General features: G+C 44.0%; 1 protein-coding gene across 6 annotated transcripts in view; it reads right to left on the reverse strand.

Moving 5' to 3' along the window:
• MGAT5 (alpha-1,6-mannosylglycoprotein 6-beta-N-acetylglucosaminyltransferase) overlaps nucleotides 1-20,756 on the reverse strand; it is a 342,230-nt gene that overhangs the window by 213,712 nt on the left and 107,762 nt on the right. For 3 of the 6 annotated variants that reach the window (XM_053909465.1, XM_019454368.2, XM_053909455.1), the window contains one exon: nucleotides 3,363-3,742. In XM_053909465.1, coding sequence (XP_053765440.1) covers nucleotides 3,363-3,603 — 241 coding nt within the window. In that variant the 5' untranslated portion in view covers nucleotides 3,604-3,742. Of the gene's footprint in view, nucleotides 1-3,362; nucleotides 3,746-20,756 lie in introns of all 6 variants that reach the window. The other 3 variants (XM_019454374.2, XM_019454377.2, XM_053909446.1) reach the window with 1 other exon arrangement.

A 20,756-nucleotide genomic window follows, 5' to 3' on the forward strand; every position in this document is an offset into this window, starting at 1 on the left:
TAATGGGATTACTTCGTAGTGGGCACAGATCCCAGCCATAAAGGATCAGTTCTTCATTCTCTCAGAGCAGACATCTAGCCAGCGCTCTGTACATGGGCTCCATCTGTGGCCGAAAAAGAGACTGCAAACCCATGTCTCATGCGTCTTCATCCCCATTCCACCAATCCAACTAAACCACTGAACATCCTGCAGTCCCTGCATCTTTTTTTATGTGTGTTTTTTTTAAGTTTATTTATTTATTTTTAGAGAGAAAGAGAGGGAGACAGACAGACAAACAAGGAGCGAGCAAGGGAAGGGCAGAGAGAGGAGAGAGAGAGAATAGCAAACAGGCTCCACGCTGTCAGTGCAGAACCCTATGGGGGGCTCCAAGTCATGAACCGTGAGATCATGACCTGGGCCAAAATGAAGAGTCACACGCTTAACTGACTGAGCCACCCAGGCGTCCCGGCATCATCTTCTGACATCAACCACCAGAGCTGCCTGGCTGTTGATGTGCCCACAACTGGTACTGATAGATTCCAGGGGAAGCACACATCAGCAGAATGGCTCTCCAGCTTTCTATGACTGGCCCTGGACTATATCGCCTTGCTCAATCCCAGTTGTTGGTGCCCAGAACTGAGAAATGGAGAAAGCCAAGCTGTCCAATTTTAAGTGACAGGAACCAGGTATCTGCTTGAAAACTTCCATAAGATGCTGTTAGTGTTTGCTGTTTCACTCTTAGTGCAGTGATTCTCCAAGGTGGGGAGGGAGGCAATTTTGCCCCCCATGTCTACACACATTTTTGGTGGTTACAACCAGGGGGGTGCTACTGGCATCTAGTGGGTAGGGCCACCCGAGATGCTGCTCAACATCCTGCATGAACGAACAATCCCCACAACAAAGAATTATCTAGCTCCACATGCCACAAGTGCCCAGGTGACAAACTGTTTTAGTGGGATTTTGCCACATGATGATCCAATGCCTCAAGCGCACAGGCACAGTCCAGTGAAATTCCACAAACTCAGCTCCAAAGAACACTTTGATTGACATGCCTAGCTGATGAGATGAAAAGAGAAAAACAGCAGCGTGTGTTGCATTTGCCGGCAGGGGCTGTTTGTTTGTTTCTTTGTTGTTTTTGAGAAAAAGAAAAATTACTTTGCTAAGGTTTATCTGTGAAAGGAAATTGGAATCAATTTTTGTAGTATCTTTGCGCTCCAAACTCCTACGTTTATAAGCATATAATGTGGGGCTGAAGTTCTAACAGACTACTCTGGGGTTCTGGTAACTTTCTACAACACATGAGGTCTGTGAGGTTGAAAGCTAAGACCAGATCACTACCCTTTAGAAAACCGAGGAAGCTAAGACCAGATCACTACCCTTTGGAAAGCCAAGGAAGCCTAGCCTAGGAAGATGTTCAGCAGCAAACAAGAAATAAAAACATTCAAAACAACTAGGAAAATTTTAATTCTATAAATTTATCATTTATGGGTTTTCTTCTTTCCCACGGAAAAAGTGTGACAGACTGAGATAAACAGAAGGAGGAAATTACAAAGGAACTACTCCCCTATTCCCCAAAATATTTAACACGGAATGTACCGAACCAGAAACCTGAAAGAGGCGTCTATTTTACTTGTTATATTTACTTGTTACACATGAGTGACACTAATGGTGACGATTTGCTTTATTTATTCGTTCTGATGGCTTACCTACAATATTTGGGAAATACAGAAGACTGAAGTCCATGATTTATTTAAAAATCCACTCTGAAAAACTACCTAGTTGTTTTTCAGTGCGGACTCTCAAAATGGAGTCTCATTTTTTATCCATCAGATCAAAAAAAGGTGGCATTTATTCAGGCATATTGAGAGCCCATGCCTATTGACATTGCCAAATCCAACAGATTAAAAGCAGACAGCGTGATTATTCCAATAGTAGGCACTACTGACAGTGTTCAGTAGGCACTGAAAAAGAAATTTCCACATTATACATTAAAAGCAACCATTTTCTCCTTACCAAAACATATAGCTGAAATTTAAAAGTAACCACATTTCCTGGATCCTTTCAAAAAGAAAAACAAATTATGTCAAATTAAGTATGACTTCCTGTGTTTGAATTCAAGCTTCAAAATGCTGCTATACATTTTCAGGAAATCACCATTTGAACTTCATATACTTTAGAGTCCGTAACTGCGGTGTCACAATGTATAACAGCAAACCTTTCCACCTCAGCCAAATCCATTCTTGCATCTCATTTATATTACACCTCTGGGTCCCAAACCCTGAGGCCATTAAAGTCTGCATTCAGTGACTAGACTTGTCAATGAGCAAGAATGACAGGACATCTTCTATGGAGTAAGTCCATTCTCATCCTTGGTGATCATAGGAGAGCTGGGAGATAGGCTCCCCACGACGTCCTACGATCCAAATTTCATCTACAATTTTTGTTTGTATTGTGTATGTATGCTTTTTCAAGTATTTTGCATATACCCATATACACGTTTTTGTACATATACATAAAATATCAGAAAAATATACAGTGACATGTTAATTGTGGTTAGTTCCTAGAGTAGGTTTATATGTGATTTTCTTTATTCTTGGGTTTCTCTTTTGAATGTCTACAGCTTCCAAAGTTTTCTATATTAAGCACAACTTTTGCCAAGAGAAAAATAAATACTATTCTGTATGTATTTTTTTCCCCTCAACCTCATTTCTAAAAGAGTTTTTAGGTACGCAACAAAAAAAAGCAACGTGTACAAAAAGACTTCTTTCGAAATAAGGGCAATGAGAGGCAAGGGCAAGAAACAAGAGCAGGCAACACTGAAGAAGCTGAAGACTAAAGCTATTAGCCAGCACATAAGACCAAGTGTCCTACATACTAGCCAGAGGGAGGCACACGTTGGACTCTGAGTTTCTCATCCCCCCCAGCCCCCCCGCCCTGTCCTTACCTCACCCTCCTCCCCTAGTCCTCCTTCCACCCTGCATTCCTCCCCACCCTCTGTACCTTACCACCACACAGCCTTAATTAAGTTTTGTTTAGGGAAAGATAACAAGAATATTTTTCTACATTCCCTGATCATACTCCCGGATGAGATCGTGCAATCCAGAAATGTGCTGCGGGAAAGGGAGCTAGCTGGACATACAACCGAGTGCTACTGCTCTGCCCCCACTGGTCCTGGGACTGAGTGTTAGTGTGCACAAGAACTCAGTCTCCCCAAGGACATGGCTTTAACTTTCTAAAAGTGTCCCTCTGTGTGCAACTCCCTGCCACGAAGGCAGTGGCAAGGGAGGCACTCAATCCATGATAAAACCAAGGCTGCGAGCCTCTGGAGTCACTTTGAGGCAAAGCCACATCCCACCGAGAAACCCCAGAAGCACCGCGCTTACCGTAAGCTGTCATGACACCGGCGTATGGCCCATCCACCACATTCCGGTTTTCTTCTGCCAGCGCCTTGATGTACCTCTTGCTGAGGTCCAAGATCTGCTCACGCAGCATGGAGCTGCTCTCAGGCTGAGTTCGCTGCTGGATGGTGAAATGCAGGAGCATCATACCCCAGATAAAGCCAAAAGTCACAAGGAAAAAGCCCAGCTTCTGAGAGGACAACTTCCACGGAGTAAAGAAAGCCATTGCTCTCCAGCAACTTCACCTGCCCTTGGCTCTTAAAGCGCAGAAGGGAGACACAAGTTCATGGTGCAGGCTGGGTTTGTGGGCACGTCGCTCTCACTCTGGCTCCTGCGTCAGCTGATTTCCTTTCCTCATTTCCATTCTGCTGTGAAGAAGGGGGAAAGTTAGTAGAGTGGTCGTGGCCAAACACAGTGAAACAAACCAGAAGCCACGTTTTCACTCAATTGGCTCCAAAATGCAAACTTCCTTTTTTCTTCATTTGCTGGTTCAATATCTTATGTTATGATTCCAGATCTGTAAGCTGAGAGGGGAAATCTGGCTAGGCGACAAAAGCTGCACAAATACAGAGGAGGAAATGTGTGTCTGACTATGTTAACAGGTGTAGCAGGGCTGTTCCAGTCTGGACCAAGTTCAAAAACAGGAAGCCTGTTTTACAAGGTGGGGAGGAGATGGAAGGGTATTCTACTGAATGTCAGCAAAAACCCAAGTGGAGGGCAGAGCCCTATCAACATGGGGTAGTCGTGTGCATCTGTAAATTGAGCTTACAAAGTCATTAGTATGTGCTCTGGCAAAGATTTGAGCATGCTGCTGGAGAGGTGAGCAAGAAAGTGGGCGCCTCCTCAGGGGGCTAGGCCAGGAAAGGGGAGAAAGCCCCCGTATTACGTAAGTGTGGCCAGCTCTCATTAGCAGTGTCCAGAGAGAGAGGAGTTGAATCTCTCAGGAACCACCAGGTGGCCTCTCCTCGGGCACCAGCGCAGAGAAGCTATGCCAGGGTACCCGGTGATCTTCCTGTTCTAGCTACCATGAGTGAAAGAGGCACCTCGGCACTCATTTGCATACTTCAACTCAGAAAATATGGAGCACGTGATTAAGACTCCTTTCCTGTAACTCTCACTTTCACTCACACCATGCAGCAAAATGTGAGTACGGTACAAAGGCACAGTTTCGATCCTGATCAGGTAGATCCTATTTGGTGCCCTATTCGGGCCAAGGTCTTAAATCAGTCTTCCTAAAAAAACGAGGCTCAAGTAGAGGTTGTAAATGGGTTATAAGTAGGCCAAACTCTCCAACCCCTCAATCAGAGTCTTGGGCCCAAGGACCAGCCAGCTTACAAATGGCACCATTTTCTAAGTGTGCCAAGGGAAAAGCTGAGCTCCTATGGGGTACTAACCCAGGATGTATTCAGAGTGTGCATTATGTTTTAGTTCAAAGCATTCTTCTTTGTAAGCCATCTAAGAAGAAATGATGGTGAGCTCTTGGAGCATTTGGCTTTCAGGATCTATAATACGGTGGATCTGGGTTGGTCTTCCTTTTCACTGTTTCTTCACCTACGAACAGCCATTAGTAGCTTGTAGTATCACTGCCAACAGCAACTGATAAATAAATTCTAGGTATGTCCCAGGGAGTGGGATAAATGCTTTTTGTGCCTTAGTTCACTAAATTCTTAGAAGAGTCTTACATGGTAAAAATTACTAATATCATCTGTTTTGGAGATGAAGAAACAAAGGCACAGAGAGATGAACTTGCCAAAGGTCACCAGCTATGAGGCAGAAGGATAAGCTAGGGACAGCCTAGGATAGTACAGCCTGTCCCACCATGCCCTGTCTCCCCTATGCCACTCCTCTTTCCCCACCAGCCTGTTTATCTATGGCCAACATCTGTTTGTACACACGCTTAAAGGGTTGTAAAAAGCAACAAAGAAGAAAATGTGACAGAAATCCTATGTAGCTCAGAAGCCTAAAACACTTACTACTGGCCCTTAACAGAGCAAGATTACCACCCTCTGAATTCTAGGCAACTGGCTCTGCAAAGCATGGTCCCTAACTCCACAGCAGAAGCACCAGTGAGAAATGCAAATGCCCAGGCCCCAACACAGACCTACTTAATCAGCAACTCTGGAGGGTGGGTGAGGGGCAGGCAGCAATCAGTGCTTCGACAAGTCTCCCAGGCGACTTTGATGCCTACTCAAGTCTGAGAGCCTCCGACCCAGGCAGATGGATATCACCTCTATGCTATACCACTGCACCGTCTATACAGTGTGGCTCAAACTCCCTTTTGCAATACTGTAACACTTCAATTCTTCCGTCCCAGGCACACCCCCTGCACCTGCTGGTCAGTTATCACCATAACCCCACACCATAACTCCTTCTCCAGGGTCTCCCCGTATTCACTCAAGCTGCTCTCCCTACCTGGCTGGCCCTCTGCAGATCACACTGATAAATCCAAACCTGGTCTGTTCCCCAAGCCCCAACTCTGGTCACAATGGCTTCAGACAGCCCATAAGGTCCCTTGCTAGTCTTCAGTTTAAACATTTGTCTGTTAGGGCGCTTGGGTGGCTTGGTTAAGCATCTCTTTTTTTTTAATTTTTTAATGTTTATTTATTTTTGAGAGAGAGAGAAAGAGACAGAGCATGAGCAGGGGAGGGACAGAGAGAGAGAGGGGGAGACACAGAATCTGAAGCAGGCTCCAGGCTCTGAGCTGTCAGCACAGAGCCCGAAGAAGCATCTGACTCTTAACTTCGACTCAGGTCATGATCTCAGGGTCATGAGACTGAGCTCCGCATTGGGCTCTGTGCTGACTGTGGAGTCTGCTTAAGATTCTCTCTACCCCTCCATGTGTGTACTCTCTCTCTTAAATAAAAAGTAAAATAAAACACTTGTCTATATAGATTATTTGCCAGTTTCACCTGAATGGGATCCCATGACATCCTTTAAGGGACCCTCCCTCCATGTGCATTCTCAGAGAAAGACACCAGCCCCAGGGGCACAATACACCACCTGCTGCCCAGCGAACTTGTCCTCCAGGCACTCTGGCACTTTATTTAGCCCTTCCTTTTCTTTCTTTCTTTCTTTCTTTTTTTTTTTTTTTTTTGAATATATTTATTTTGAGAGAGTGAGCAAGTAAGCGTGAGTAGAGAAGGGGAAGAGAAAGAGGGAAAGAGAGAGTTCCAAGCAGGCTCTGCACTGTTAGCCCGACATGAGGCTCAAACTCACCAACTGTGAGATCACCACCTGAGTTGAAACCAAGGGTCGGACGCCTAACTGGCTGAGCCACCCAGACGCCCCTATTCAGCCCTTCTAAATAAGGGTGAGCAGCACCTGACTTTTCTTTCCTCCACTCCTTCTATGGTGGATCCTGAGCACTTCCTGCCACCGGTCCCCAGGGACTGAACAAGCAACACAAGAGAGATCTCAGCCTCATGGGGCTTCTGTTTTAAAGCCACCACTCGAACTGGGGGCTGCCCCTGGGTCCTTAGGAAGTGACTGCACTTCCTGTTTGATAACTCACAGCAGTGAGTCAACTGTACCCCAGGGCTGAAGGGATTTTCCTAGGGCAAGTACACTAGATGCTATACTAAAATGACAGTCATCTGGCAATCTTCTTTACTATTTTAAGGAGGAACCCCAAATGTATGCAAGAATTACCTGTTAACTTTTAGACACGCAACTCCACTCCACTTCATCAGTGAATCCCCTGAAGAAGCTGCTAAAGGCTGCAAAGTGGAAGCAAGGGCAAGGCCAGGCCCAAAAACTGAAAAAGGGCCCCCACTAGAAGGTGGCGTGCTTCTCTGCCTTGACCTTGGGAAGAGTCACAACTGCCCAGGCGGCACATTTGCAGGGCAAAAAAGGTGGTCGAGAAAGCCAGCCAAGGTTAAATGACACCAGCTCAGAGACATACAAATTGGGAGTGAAAATCCCCAATCCCAAACTCAGAGAATAGCTCTGATTATTGAGGGCCCAGATATCAAGTAACCACAGAGCTGTGAGGAATAGTCTCTTCTCCAGTGGAATCTACAGTGTGAAATAACAGCACCTATTCTAGCACAGCCACAGCACATGCAGAGAAGTGGATTAGAACTCATCTGTACAATTCCTACCAACATAGAATTTTAAAAACCTCTTCCAAATCATTATCTGGAAGACACCCCTAACTTCCACAGTAAAGGGAGGACAACAGGACAGCAATCCTCACCAGAAGGTGCTAGAGCCATGAAAGAACTTAATGATCACCATCAGTAATGGCCACAAAATTCATCAAGAGGCTGCAGAATAGTGATCGAAAAGCAGTCAATCCAGCAGAGAATCTACCTGTCTCCAGACTTTCTAATGTAGGTAGAATCCTCTGGCAAAATGGAGCCAATAGACACTAAAAGGGCAGACAGTCTATCTCAGAAGCCCTTGTTGCCAACCTGAGTAATGCCAGCCCAAGGTCACGACTCCATGAAGAAGTCTGCACCAAGTATGTTTGCAATGAGCTAAGCTTCTAGGTCCATCACTGCCACTCAATGCCCTAAGACCCATTTCTTCCATTCCTGTGCTTCAAAAATAGCAGCATTCATTTCCTTCCTTCCCATTCACTCCTCCACACAATAAAATCTGGCTTCCACCTTTCCAAAACTGGTCAAAGATCTTTGGCAAGGAAATATGTCAGTTCTCTTCATTTAAAAAGTAAAAGCATATGAAAAGATGAGCAAAATCATTAGCCATTAGGGAAATGTAAATTAAAACCACAATGAGATGCCAATTCATACCCGCTAGAATGGCTATAATCCAAAAAGATAGACAAGAACGAGTACTGGTGAAGATGTACAGAAATCGGAACCTTTATATATTATGAGTGGGAATGTACAACCGTGTAGCTGGTGTGGAAAATATTCTGGCACTTCCTCAAAGGGTTAACCACAGAATTACCATGTGACCCAGATAACTGCACTCCTAAAATTCTCCCTGAAGAAATTAAAGTATATGCCCACACATAAAAACTTGTACACAAACATTCACAACAACCTTGTTCATAATAGACCAGAAAACCCCCCAAAACTCAAAAGTCCCTCAACCAACAAATAGATGAGAAAAATACATATAATGGAATACTACTAAACCAGTAAGAATAAGTTAGGTTGCAATATGTGCTACAACATGGATGATCCCTGAAAACACTATGCAAAGCGATAAAAAGCAGTCACACACACACACACACACAAAACTACATATTGTATCATTCTACTTTTATAACATGTCTAGAGGAGGCAAATCTACAGACCCAGGAAATATAGCAGTCATTGTTCAGGGCTTGCAAAAATGGAGGAATTGGGAGGTGACGACCAAGGGTTTATCTGGGGGATAATGAAAACGTTCCAAACTTAATTGTGATGGCTGCACAATCCTGTGCATGTATTCATAACACTGCATTATAGACTTTTAATGAGAGAATTTTAGGATATATAAATCATATCTCAATAAAGCTGTTACTGTAAAAAGCAAACTCACCTCCAAAGTTGGGGGCACGAAGAGGAGCCGTACTTAGGAGAAAGGCAGATGAAAGGCAGTGGCATGGGCCACTGCAGACCCAGCAAGGACCCACCTCTCCCCGCCTCCCCATTTCCCACAGCCCAGTCAAGGCCAGTGGTACCATTACTAAGGGCTGACCACAGGCCTACTAAGAGAAGGAAATTACATGGAGAAATCTGCCACCAGCTCACCAGACATGGCTGCTCTTACAAGCTCCCAATCAACCTCACACGCTGCCCTACAAGGCAAGGCCTGCTTTGCCTGCCAGATACCAATTTCTCAAACCAAGTGCGAACACAGAGAACAACAGCCCAGCTCCAATGGAGACTGAGGAAGCAGTTCCTTCAGGAACCCATCCAATATCCTTGGGGGGCCCATTTCTTACATCAGGAGCATTCTCTTTAGAAGATGAAGGAGGCTGGGATTGCCTGTCCCTTCAGGAGCAATGCCAACCCCAACCACAGAGATTTCATCTTTTCCTACGGCCCCACAGGACAATCCCTTCACAGCTGGCTGGTCCAACATTCACATGGGCCAGGTGTGCTCAAACCAAGTCATCCACATCCCTCTTCTGTCCTAGCCACACACCATGTACCACTTCAACTACTTCCTATCTTCCTTCCTATTGTGCAGTAACATTTAAGAAATCCTAAGTCAACCATGCTCATCCATGTTGCCTTGGGGAATCCTGCCCATATCTCACAACTGAACCCCACCTTCTGCATAAAGCCTCCCATGACTCCCTAAACTGAAGAGAGCTTATCCTCCCTGGGACACTCAGAGCAGTCTGTGCTTCTTCTGAGGGGCTTCTTACCTACTACTCTATAGGATAATCCTTTCTTACATCTCTGCTACAGGGTGTATAGGCACCCTAAACACAGGAAACGCAAGGAATAGTGGTATCTTGCACACAGTGGATGGTCATTAAGTGTCTGCTAGATGAAAGGGCAGGATGGTGGAAATGAGATGAAGAAACACAAGTGAGCAATGACCTCCAAGACCTCCTTCTGGTGCGAACCACAAAGAACCCGGGCACTCTGAGTCTATATTTGTACCTTACCTGTCAGAAGTTTTTACCCCAAGATCTTGTCACATCGCACTGGGAAATGACTGTGCCCTGATTAGATGGGGTTAAACTACAGAGGATATGGTGGCAGATAGGTAATAAAAGAGAAAGAAAACAAAACAAAGCAAAAAAACACAAACCTCTAGAAAAAAAATTCCAGAAAGGACAATGACTGTGGGAACAAAAAGGTATCTAAGACAAGAGACGTGAAGGGGAAAAAGTTGGGGGGGGGGGTGTGTGTGTGCTTGTTTCATAACCGGTTATCCAAGATGGTATGATCACAGAAAGATGCCAGAAAGGGTGGTGAGGAGGAGCCAAAAAAATACGTGCTCCCAGGCCTGGAAACCTTGGGTCTACAGCTTGCTCCACTCACTGGCGCCGTGTTATCCTAGATGAGTCCATCTCAGTTTCTACATGTATGAAAGGGGGAAAGTCACAGAAGCACAGAACACTGTCAGAGCTGGATGAGTAGGGGGTAAAGGATCCTAGTTACTGGTTTTCAAACTGTGGCTTAAAGGACTTCAGGGTTCCCAGAGAGGTTTCCATCTCTGAGGCTCCAGAAATGTTTTCATTTGAATTTTGGTTTCCTTCATTTAAAGTATGTTCGTTTGGGGGCGCCTGGGTGGCTCAGTCAATTAGGCATCCAACTTTGGCTGAGCTCAGGATCTTGCAGTTCACGAGTTTGAGCCCTGTGTCGGGCTCTGTCCTAACAGCTCAGAGCCTGGAACCTGCTTTGGATTCTGTGGCTGGCTGGCTCTCTCTCTCTCTCTCTCTCTCTCTCTTTGTGCCCCTCCCTTGCGCACGCTCTCTCTCTCTCTCAAAAATAAAAACATAAAAAATAAAAAAACTAAAATGTGTTTTTAATTTATTTATTTATTTATTTCAGAGAGACAGAGACAGCACGAGTAGGGTAAGGGCAGACAGAGAGTAGAGAGAGAGAATCCCAAGCAGGTTCCATGCTGCCAGTGCAAAGCCTGACATGGGGCTCGAACTCATGACACCGTGAGATCATGACCTGAGCAGGAACCAAGAGTTGGATGCTTAACCGACTGAGTCACCCAGGCACCCCTAAAATATGTTCTTTAAAAAAATCTGTTAGAAAAATTTTTACACAAAACTTCCTTAGCTATCTTTGTACATGTGGAGTTTGAACTTTGAATTTCTATGTTATTTGGTCAGAATGTTGATGCTTGGCAGTGGTTTTGTTTGCTTATTTGTTCTATAAAATTCAAGACTACATATCTGTTCATATAAAACTATATGACAAAGAACTGTCTGATAGCCTAATTAAATGCTAGATGTGGGTCAGTCATAAATTTTAAGTTTCAGAGACTTCTTTGTCTGACTCCCCAGAGAGGGAGAGAGAGAGAATCCCAAGCAGGCTCCATGCTGTCAGCACAGAGCCCGATGCTGGCTTGATCCCACGAACCATGAGGTCATGACCTGAGCTCAAATCAAGAGTCAGGTGCTTAACTGACTAAGCCACCCAGGTGCTCCTGGGAAACTACTTTTAAAAAATAACAGGCATCATTACCATTTGCCATTGAGATGAATCTGTGTTTCCACAAGTCTGCAACCAAAATGTGATACAGAAATCAAGTGGGTCCTAACCTTGTAAAGACCATACACCATCTTACCAAACAACCCACTGCACTCCCCAGAGCAACTCACTGGCCTAATCGACTTTTAAAGGAAATATGATAAATTAAAATATGTAAAATACCTTCAGACAGACTGGGACACTATGTTAGGTCTTTCTTAGGAAAACAGTAACTAGGTACAGACCCTCAACTTACAAAAGAGGACACTGAGGACCAGAAAACGTTATGTCTTCCAGTTAGAGTCAGAATCAAGCCAGGTCCTGCTTCCTAACGCGATGTGGTCTCTAGCATACCTAGCTACATCTAACCAGCTGCCTGCAGAAACTCAAAATGGAAGAGACTTACCAATATGAAACACAAATCAGAAATCACACTCCAGTGATATGCAGGAACTCTAAGTCTAATGCCATGTCCCACCAACCTCAAGGGGTTGGAAGAATCAACAGATAGGAAGAAAAATACACATTAACGACATTACTAGTATAGGGAATAGAGACGGTCTGGGGGGAGATTCTTGCTCTAAATAGGGTGGCCTCGTGCCATTAAACGTAGAGGCTGAGGAGAACAGAAGGAAACAGAAGGCACGTTTTCCCTCCAAAGTAAGTCCAAAGTCCTGGGGAGTGGCTCTGAGGTTATTCACTAACCTGGAGGGCCCTGACACGTAGGCCCAGTACCACCATCTTGAAACCAGTTGTAGGGCCCGCCCAGCAAGAGCCCCAAATCTCAAGTGTGAATCCTTGACAGTTGTGAGGACCACTGAGCTCACCTCCCATCCTGGGGAGCAAAGGATCTCAGGAACCAACTGCAGTGCTGGCTCCAACAGGTGTGAACAGGAGCCCTTCCTTTCCACTTTCAGGACTTGGCCCTCTGACCCATTCTAGTACTTTTCTTTATAAACAGGAAAAACACATTCTCAGTGAAAACAGCCTGCTCCCTTTAGACCTGGCTAAACAAGTCCTATTTTGAGTCACTAACTGAAAGACACCCATTAAAACAACACACCTTTAGGATACTTGGGGAAGCTTTTTTCATGTCTGGGTTTCAGTGTTGTTTTTCTCTTATGTCTGGGTTTTAAATGGCCCAGTCCCTTTTACATGTGAAGCAATCAAACCAAGACAGTCCTGTGCCCAGTGTTTTCATTTCTTATGCTGCACCTGCATTCTTAGTGGGTGGGGAAAGAGAAACCTCCAACCCCACCCATCTGAAGTAGGTATTTTGCCTTGCACTTACATTGCCTCCCGAATGCAGTTCAGGGCTCCATATCCAGCATCAATAGCAAACTTAATTTTCGAATACAGTAATAACGTTAATGACTTTGCATCGAGAACACACCCTCCTTCCTGCCGGCCCTATTCTAACCCCGCCCTCGTTCTCACTCCCAACCGTCCTCTGGCCATTTCACAGAGGGCCATCTCCACCAGAGGGCGTGGTAGGGAAGGCAAACAGTTGGAAACCAACACTTGATCATCTCATTCTGGCTTAGCCTCTTTGGGTGTGCACACTACTGGACAGGTGGACAAAGTGGAAGGTGGACAAAGGAGTAAGAATGAAGTTGTCGCTGGTGGATCAAATAAGATTGTCACATGTTCTGTGAGTTTCACTCACCACGCCCATAGGTTATTCACAGTTTCAAAGAATTTCCCATCCCAAAAAAGTGAAACCACAGCAACTCCAAGAATTCAGAAAACATCTATTAAAACAAAGCAAAAAACCACAGCTTTTGAAAAATATATAAGTTCCTTTAATCCAGGGGCTTCTCAATCCTTGGCATAACTGACATTTGGGGCTAGATAATTCTTTGTCATGGGGCACTGTTCCTGCATACTGTAGGATGTAGCACCATCTCTGAACTTCCGCCACCTAGACAACTTTAGAACCCTCCACTCCCAACTATGACCATCAAAAATGCCTCCTGACAACGGCCAAACATTCCCTAAAGGAAAAAAGCATCCTGGTTAAGAACTACTGTCTTAACCAATTAGGAGGACCTTACCCACTCAGTAGAAGAGGACTCCAAAAAGGTCAGCCCCGAAGGACGAGGTTGCAAGGTGAGGAGAAGCAAACCAAGGTAAATTCAGGAATCAATCACCAGCCCTGAAGATGAGCAGCACAGACCCTGTGCTAAGGTTGAAGGCCACAGGGAGGAGGGCTGATTTCCTGATGCTGCCCCCTAGCTGCCTGACAGACAGAGGAGTCTCTCTTTCACATCCTTTACTGCCCAAAACTATCTTGGTGCCAGATGAGAAGCTCATTCCAGGCTGGCTGTGCCACCGTTTACTAATTAGTATATGGCACTGGGGCTCTACCCCACAAAGACCCTAGTCTATAAATCAACAGACACAGGGAAGAACGTCTTGGAGAAGGCCAAAAACGAGCTGCATCAGTTTTAAAAATCCAGCAGGACTGTCACCTGGCTTCTAGCCCAAGAAACCAGGAACTCACATTATCACAGGTTGATGACTAAGGAGAAAGAAAGGAATGGTCTGTGAAAAGATCACAGTGTGTAAATTTGTTAGGTAGGTCTCCTCAATGTTAAAATGCTCAAAAGATTCACTTTCACTGAAAGCCAAAGGACAGTAAAGCTACAAAATAATTTTATGGTAAGTATATCAATACACTTTTTTCTCTGAGGATCAGACTCTGGCAACTTCCTGTATGTAGAAAGCACCCGTGAAAACAACAGAACCCAAATGGCATCACTAATTTTTAAAAAGTCAAAAAATACCATCAAAATCATTTCCAAAAAGGGGGGCAATGCCTTCGAGATAGCAGCTCATTATTCTTTAAGTGCTCCCTGAACCCTAGAAACCAATCACCCCACCCATAAGACCCCTCCTTCTCTAGCTGGCGGACATAGGCTGGGTGCTGGCCTATCCCATGAGTGTTTCAGCTGCACTGTCTGCAGAAATGGGATGGCCTTCCAAGCACTTGATTTGATAAAAACAACCAAGTTAAATTGTTTGTTTTTTTAAACTAGCTGGGTAAGCGAGAGGTGCAAACACATGCATATGTGACAAACACACACAATGTGACGTGGCCAGAGTCTTATCCAATTTAAGGGCTTATAATGAACTTCTCATCACTTCTAAAATGGGGCTACAGTAAATCCACATGGAGCGCAGACCCCTAAGCTTTGGCAGATCCAAGTTACAAAATGCTTCAGGACTGGAGTTTTTTTTAAGTTCATTTATTCATTTTGAGAGAGAGAGAGAGAGAGAGGAGAGAGAGAGAGGAGAGTGTGAGGGGAGGCAGAGAGAGAGAGAGAAGAGAGAGAGAGCAGAGAGAGAGAGAGAGAAGAAAGAGAGAGAGAAGAAAGATGAGAGAGAGAGGAGAAAGAGAGAAAGAGAGAGAGAGAGAGAGAGAGAGAGAGAGAGAGAGAGAGAGAGAGAGAGAATATATCCCAAGCAGGCTCCAGCGCTGTCAGCTTAGAGCCCCACTCAGGGCTCAAACTCATGAACCGTGAGATCATGACCTGAACCGAAATCAAAAGTCAGATGCTTCACCAACTGAGCCACCCAGGTGCCCCAAAACTGGATTCTCTTAGGGAAATAATTCAATCATCAGGTGCTAATTGATAAGCTGACTTGTCCCCCAATTATTAAATTTAAGTTAACTCTCCTAAAAACTAAGTATCTTGGGTCAACCTGACTGTGACCTGGTTATAAGCCCTCGGATTACACAAAATGATAAATTAACTCAAGCTAGAATGAAGCATCTCAGTAGAGTTTCCTGCTCTCCCCAAGTTACAGACTGCCTAAACCTGGGACTCTCTCAACTTTGATGCCATCTGTAATCACCTGGGCTCTTTTTTAAAAAAAACATAGATGTCAGGTCTCACACCAAAAGATTCTGATTCACTTTGTCTGAGGTGTGGCCCAAGCAGGGGTATTCTCATTTTAAACCTTCTTTAATGATGTTAATACCAGGCCAGACATGAGAACTATGACATCCTGGAAAGATGCTCCTTTTATCAACTCTGTGGTTCCTATCCAGTGGGACCCAAAATGTGACCTTATCTGAACATTTCAAAAGAGTTTATCTTGTGATAAAACTCTCTGCTCCCAAATGTAGATCCACTGGCTTACTATACAATCCTCTGCAAGGTACACTGATTTTCTCCTTAAAGAACTGCAAGCTGCTCTTACCAGGCCAATGAACAAGGAACCCTGTCCAAGGAGGCAAGCCTTTCTGAAAGAGGTAGTCCACTACAGAGCCCTGTTAGATCACCACCAGACCGTGGAAGGACTTACTGAGAATAATACTGGACTGTTAGGGCTTTTATCAACCTCTCCTTGGCATCTAGCTCCAAAGATGAGAAGTTATTTGAGGTTATTCTAACACCCTCAATGTCTACCAATGTTTGTAGTTTACCAGCACTTCTATTAACCTTACTAATCAAAATCTGGTCTGTGGACCAGCAGCATTGAGAGGACTATAGTTAGAAATGCAAAATCTGGGGCACCTGAATGGCTCAGTTGGTTGAGCATCAGACTCCCGATTTTGGCTCATGTCATGACCCCAGGGTCACTTAAGATTCTCTTTCTCCCTCTGCCCTCCTCCCCTGGCTCCTGCATTCTCTCTCAAAAGAAAAAGGAAAAAGAAATGCAAAATCTGAGACCCAACTTCAGACTGAATGAATCAGAAATGGTATTTACAACAAGATGCACATTAAAGTCTGACATGCATTGCTCTCTCATCTGGTATAGTATGAATGGGGGCAAATCAGACACTAGTTTTCAGGAGGGGATGATGAATATGGTGCAATTTCCCTTTTTTGTAATGTACACAGAACTCAGTGATTTGATATTACTTTTGAATAAGCTGGAGTCATGTCACTAAGACTAGCTGTCTTACACTCTTATTACTGTAAAAAACATCCAGCTGAAGTGAGACTTATAAATACAGAGGGCATGGTTTTATCACTGTGAACTACAAGGACATGTAAGACAATTGGTGATGCTTTCTGACCGTGGGGTGTTGACCCACTATGCTAAAATCAAAGACAGTTTATATACATGTCTTCCAATTTTTAACTGTTATAGCAAATAATTCCATACAGTAAGTCACCCCAGGTAGCCTCTCAACATATACCTTGCTCTGCTCAAAGCTCAACATCACTGGGGCTGAGTTGTTGTTTTATAATTGCTGACGGGCTCACTTTAGAACACCCACTTACCAGTCACTAGTACTTTCCCAGCTGAATTCAAAGTGAATAGCCTTCAAATAAGGTAACCATATTCATAAGCTGCCTTAATTTGGCATAAGACGATCTCAACCAATATTGAGTTTCTGGAAATGCCTCTATATCTGATATTTTCCAGGGCACATAAATGACTTTAGAGCCACTGAAAGCCTTGCAAAGCTGTGTTGAAAGAAACTATATCTGAAGGATGACTTAAGGGATACACAATCCATCCACTGTTCTAGATTGGCTTAGCTCAACTTTTTGTGACAATGATCGCCTTTAACATTCTCTCTCTCTCCCTCCCCCCGCCTCACACACATACACACACACCCCTTAGAACTTTTTAGTCATGTCTTAATTTTTACATATATATGGCCAAGATGGAACATTAAAATAAAATCATATTTCATTTTTAAAACACGATAGTGAGGTTTATGAAGTCCACTCATCTTGATATCATCTTTGTTAATGTTCAAAATGATTAATGACAAATCACCTTTTGCCCATTTAGTCTTTAACACACAGCACTTAATTCTGTAAGAAAAAAGTATGATTTGTCTATAAAATCAATTCCAGGAGTATATTTTTTTTTAATTTTTTAAAAAATGCTTATTTTTGAGAGATGGAGTGCAAGCAGGGGAGGGGCAGAGAGAGGGGGAGACACAGAATCTGACACAGGCTCCAGGCTCGGGTGTGTCAGTACGGAGCCCGATGCGGGGCTTGAACTCATGAGCCATGAGATAATGACCTGAGCTGAAGTCAGATGGTTAGCTGACTGAGCCACCCAGGCACCCCCAGAATTATGTCTTTTTTTTTTTAATGTTTATTTTTGAGAGAGAGACAGAGTCAGAGTGAGAGTGGGGAAGGCACAGAGTGAGAGGGAGACACAGAATCCGAAGCAGGCTCCAGGCTCTGAGCTGTCAGCACAAAGCCAGACATGGGGCTCGAACTCATGAACCGTGAGATCATGACCTGAGCCAAAGTCAGACACTTAACAGACTGAGCCACCCAGGAGCCCCAAAAGTATATCTTATTAGTATGCATTTGGTGTGGGAACCAATGTATATTCAAAACCAGATAGCAATCTAATTAATAGCCCCAGCATCAAAACAAGACAAGCATCAAAACAAGACTGCCCAATGTTTGGATTTCTTACATCTGAGTTTAAAAACAAACCAAATGGTTTATAAAGGAAGGACTCTTTACTTCCTCTGGACATGTATTCCTGCAGAATGTGCACTCCATTTTGCAGAAGAAACCACAAAGGGGACTATTCCTGCTCCTACATCAGCACATTCATAGGCCCCTGGGGAGGGGACGAAGGACAGCATCTAAGCTGGAGTGGCAGGGGGTGCTGCTGGGTTTCCTGCCCTGGTGGGGGGGAGGGGCACTCTCACTCTCTTCTGGCCTCCAAGGGTCAAAAGGACAGGGCTTCCCCACCCAGCAGAGCCCACCCTTGGCTACCAGGCCATCACCTGGGCACAAGTGTGGATTTCATCTAGGGCAGATCAGAAAGTTTTGCAACCTAGACATATCTTCCAACTCAGCTTTACTCTAATGTACCTGGCACTGTACTTTCATCTTTGTCTGGCTTCTTCTATTTCCTCCAGTTCAGAACCCAGAAGGGAGGGTGTGATTAACTGGCATCTTCAAACCCCCAGAAGTTCATTTTTATATTTTTTTCTGTTTGGTTTCCAAATATCAGGGTAAGACAGGTGGTTTCCAGTAGAAATATGAAAGCATTTCTCCAAAATAACACATTGCAGGTGTATGAATCTTTAATCCTAATAAATTAAAAGATGAAATGACTATCACAGTCATAATATTTTCTCTTTCTAAATATTGATTTTTAAGAAATACTGTAAGATATGCCAAAAAAGAATTCTGATCAGATGAATGCAACGTTTGGCGAGAGGGAAGATAATCCGGAGGAAAATCGGCAGAATTATCAGCTCAATGCTCAATAATTCATACTTTGACCTGAGGGTTCCTAATGCATCCTGCCTTTAACCAACAGTCCATTAGGGATATAAATAAACATTTTTTTTTTTTTATTATAACATATCATTTCAAACACCTCCCAGCCTCCTAGTGCAGAATACTCCTCTGAAAGCTACTAACCATGATCTAAGCTCTCGGTAAATGCTGGTGGGTCTTCCAACTCTCCCATCTTAAAAAGGGATCAAGATTGTGTATGTAAAAACATTTTTTATTTAATGGCCTTCAAAACAAACAAACAAACAAAAGGTACAACAGACAGACATCACTGTCATTTGGAATGAAAGCTCAGGCAAGTTACCCTCAAGAATCCCCAGGGCCTGAGAACTACCAGATGGGAACCACTGGCTTTGGAGATTTCTAATCTTCCTGGATTTGCCCTGGTGCTGACCACAGATCTCGAAAGAAGTCTTCAAAGCAATGCATATTTGACCTAAAATAGAAAGCAGTTAAAAGCAGGGAGGGGTAAAACCAATCACTAGGTTTTCACTATAAACCTGGCAAAGGCTGGAGCGCCTGGGTGGCTCAGTTGGATAAATGTCCAACTTTGGCTCAGGTCATGATTTCACGGTTCATAGGTTCGAGCCTTGCATCGGGCTCTGTGCTGACAGCTCAGCAGTTCTGATTCTGTGTCTCCCTCTCTCTCTGCCCCTCTCCCACTCACACTCTGTCTCTTTCTCAAAAATAAATAAACATTAAAAAAATTTTTTTTAACTTGGCAAAGGCTTTGCTGATTATACTGCATGCACCCAGGAGGACCTAGAGAAGGAAGTTCTCTTTCATCTTGATGGGAAGAATATCCATCCAGGCATCTGAACAACTGGTCAGATTTTATTCCATCACACAGTACACTCTAATTGGCATTGCTTCCCTCTTCATGAGAGCCTCTAGGGAAAGCTCAGAGCCAAAATCACAGTCCCCTTCCAGAAGGTAAACTGGTGTCTATTTTGGATTTAAACCTTATTCCTGACTCTTATTATCCCATCCTTCTTTTCTCCTGGCCTCATTTTTTTTTTTCTGACTAAATTTTAAATGTATTTTTATCTTGCTGTATTATTTGTTTATCCTCTTTGGAACATATCATGATACCACGTAATTAAACAAGGAAGAGCAAGACAGCTGTGGTAGGTAGAATAATGTACACACCCGCATCCCCAGAACCTGTTATATTACATGGCAGAGGGGAATTAAGGGTGTAGATGGAACTGAGGTTGCTAAGCAGCTGACCGTAACACAGGTTTATCCTGGATTATCCTAGGGGGGGTTCCATGTAATCACAGAGCCCTTCAAAGTGGAAAAAAGAAGATAGATCACAAAGACAGAATAGTCTCTCCTCAAGAAATCTTAGACTATTTACTAAGTTGTTTGTATAAAACCAAGGACCCTGACATAACAAGTCTGGTCATTTAGTTTCTACTGCTAACCTCTAGTTCTACTCCTGTAGTAACAGATTAGGAATCTTCAAAGTATGGAGGGTTCCCTAATGAAGACTACAGCACAAAAGGTAGCTGCAGGAAAGGACAGTCATTGAGAGCCAGTTAGCATAAGGGCAAAAGAGATCTCAGGAGTGCCTGGGAGCACCACTCTAAGTAGGTTCCAACCAAAGCCAATTTTCATAATAATGACACCACATCACTCATTAACAGGATGTAAATACAGAGTTCTGGAAGATTTCTAGAAAAATTCATATAGGTGAGCTCTTCATCTATAGATAAATAAGGCACTGAAGGGGCACAGGGTGCGAAAGGAGAGAAGACTGTATGATAAGACAGGAAAAGCATTGATGGGGTCAAAAGCCCCCCGTATGTCACATATGCTGACCATGCGGCTTCTCTTCTGAACCCTGACTGCGACCAAACGATCTGCTCCATGAAGGTGGGGCTGTCCCAATCAACACTGTTGTAAAAGTTGGCAGTTATCACCTTTATATATCCTCTCAGCTTATGAGGTAGGTGGTACAACAGCCCCCATTCACAGTGGGGGAAACTGAGGCACAGACTACTCAGTCTATTCAG

This window comes from Panthera pardus, unplaced genomic scaffold (assembly GCF_024362965.1).
Source record: "Panthera pardus isolate Hobbes unplaced genomic scaffold, ASM2436296v1 HiC_scaffold_10, whole genome shotgun sequence".
Classification (NCBI taxonomy): domain Eukaryota; kingdom Metazoa; phylum Chordata; class Mammalia; order Carnivora; family Felidae; genus Panthera; species Panthera pardus.